This window comes from Arachis ipaensis, chromosome B03 (genome assembly GCF_000816755.2).
Source record: "Arachis ipaensis cultivar K30076 chromosome B03, Araip1.1, whole genome shotgun sequence".
NCBI classification, from domain to species: domain Eukaryota; kingdom Viridiplantae; phylum Streptophyta; class Magnoliopsida; order Fabales; family Fabaceae; genus Arachis; species Arachis ipaensis.
Window position 1 is genome coordinate 443131 of NC_029787.2, and position 2113 is coordinate 445243.

The 2113-nt window shown below is 28.7% G+C and overlaps 1 protein-coding gene across 3 annotated transcripts in view; it reads right to left on the minus strand.

Moving 5' to 3' along the window:
- The window catches only part of LOC107629467 (plastidic glucose transporter 4-like), a 4881-nt gene that overhangs the window by 1410 nt on the left and 1358 nt on the right, over positions 1 to 2113 (minus strand). For 2 of the 3 annotated variants that reach the window (XM_021117654.1, XM_021117655.1), the window contains one exon: positions 203 to 1878. In XM_021117654.1, the coding sequence (XP_020973313.1) occupies positions 203 to 727 (525 nt within the window). In that variant the 5' untranslated portion in view covers positions 728 to 1878. Of the gene's footprint in view, positions 1 to 202; positions 1879 to 2113 lie in introns of those variants that run through there. The other variant, XM_021117656.1, reaches the window with a different exon arrangement.

The window sequence follows — 2113 nt, forward strand, 5'->3', positions numbered from 1 at the left end:
AACAATTAAACAATAGTAGTTAGGTGAACAATAAAAGATGCGAATAACGTGAATAATAGGCTGCATTTCAGATTCACTAACTAAAATTATATTTAATTAATTTAAAATTAATTTTTTTTACTTATTATTTACATTGTTAAAAAAAAAACCCATTGTTCCTCTATAATTTAATGCATGCAAATATTAAAAAAATAAAACTAACCTTGCTAGGGAATTTTCTTCCAAAGAAAACAGAATCCGGAGGCAAGGTTTCATTGAAAGAAGGATGTTGATGCAAGTAAATGGAGTAGAACCCTTTGTGTCCTTTGAAGAATCTCTCCCACAATGGTGCTAATGGCAATGCACCTTTCACCAAGAACATGAATGCCACCTTTGGAACAATATTAGCTTTGTTCTTAGGAAAATAATCTTGGATTCCTTGGACCATACTTGCTTTGAGGAACAACTCTTCATCGTCCATGTTGTGCATGATTGTTGGTGTATTCAAATCACACACTTTGGTGAAATTATGTGATGTAGTTACATCTAACGGTTGTGAATAATTTGTTGGTAATTCTAATGAAGGTGGTGATGACATAAATGTTGTGAATAATATTGGAAGTGTCATGGGATATATAATAAAGTGTTGTGAATTGAAGTATAAGGTGTAGAAGAATAATGGTGCCATTGTTGCTAGTGATATGCCAAGTATAATGAAGAGAAAATGATATGGTGGGTTTCGCTCCATGTGATAATTATTGAGAGAGATCAACCAGAAAAATCAATAGATTTTCTTCAATACTAAAATTTCATAATCAGTTGTGAGGATTAAATTATTGGACTCGAATTGTTGGCATATATATACATGATTTTAAGACGAAGAAATTATAGACATCAAGTCAATAATATTATTTATTTTTTCCATTTTGATTTGTCTTAGAAATATCTAAAAATTATGGTAAGTTTGACGTGAATCAAGCTAAAGTCTTACGTCTTTTCTTAATTTGTCTATGTTTTACATTCAGTATAAATATAAAGTCTAGATAAAGTCTTACGTCTTTTCTTAGTTAGTCAATTTTACGATTTAGGTTTACAATTTATTATTTAAGATTAAAGATTTATAATCTAAGGTCTAGAATTTAAGATAAACAAATTTTATAAAAATTAGCTAACGTTAGCCAAAAAAAAATTTCTTTAGCATTATACTTTTAAGGTTTAATTATTTTGTCGGTTCCTATAATTTCACCGAATTTTCAATTAGGTCTCTATACTTTTTTTTTTCAATTGAGTCCCTATACCATTTCAGATTTTGTAATTAAGTTCCTAATATGACAAAAACGCTAAAATTGACGGAATATTCCATTAAACAAAACGAATATGCCTAATACTTAACTAAATAATCTATATAGTTTAATAGAATATTTCGTTAATTTCAATATTTTTGTCACAGGAGCTTAGTTACAAAATCTGATATAATATAGGGACCTAATTGAAAAGAAAACAAATATAGGAACTTAATTGAAAATTCTTTCTAGCCTTTTTTCCTATCATTTGTGCTCCATATAATAATTAATAAATACAGAATTATGCCATATTTAACTATAGATTATATTTCAAAGTTAACTCAACATAAGATAGATACAATAACCGCATCTAAAGTCAAAGTCACAGTACTTACCACTTAGGATTATGCATATGCATTTGATAAGGATGTTATTAAGATGCAGGGCTAAGAGCACGTTCTATTTCTTCTAATGAACGACCCTTTGTTTCCACAACATTACCAGATACGTACAATACAGCAAGAATACACACAGTTGAGAACCCCAAGTACACACTGGTGATTCCAAAATTGTTTACAACACTTAGGAAATACAGTCCAATCACAAAGTTGGAGATCTGATAAGGGAAGAAGACAAAAAAATCCATCATTAGCATTAATAAGGAAAACATTTTTTATGGTTTTTGTATTTTTAAGATAATAAATAGAATCAAGCACAAGAGAACTATGTGATTGAGTTTGGCATGGCTTCTTATGCAGTTTCATCTTGTTTTAGCTTTCAATATAGTAAGGAATAATTTGAAAAATTCATAGAGAAAACTTGTTCTGTTTTTTTTTTTTTTTTTTTTAAAC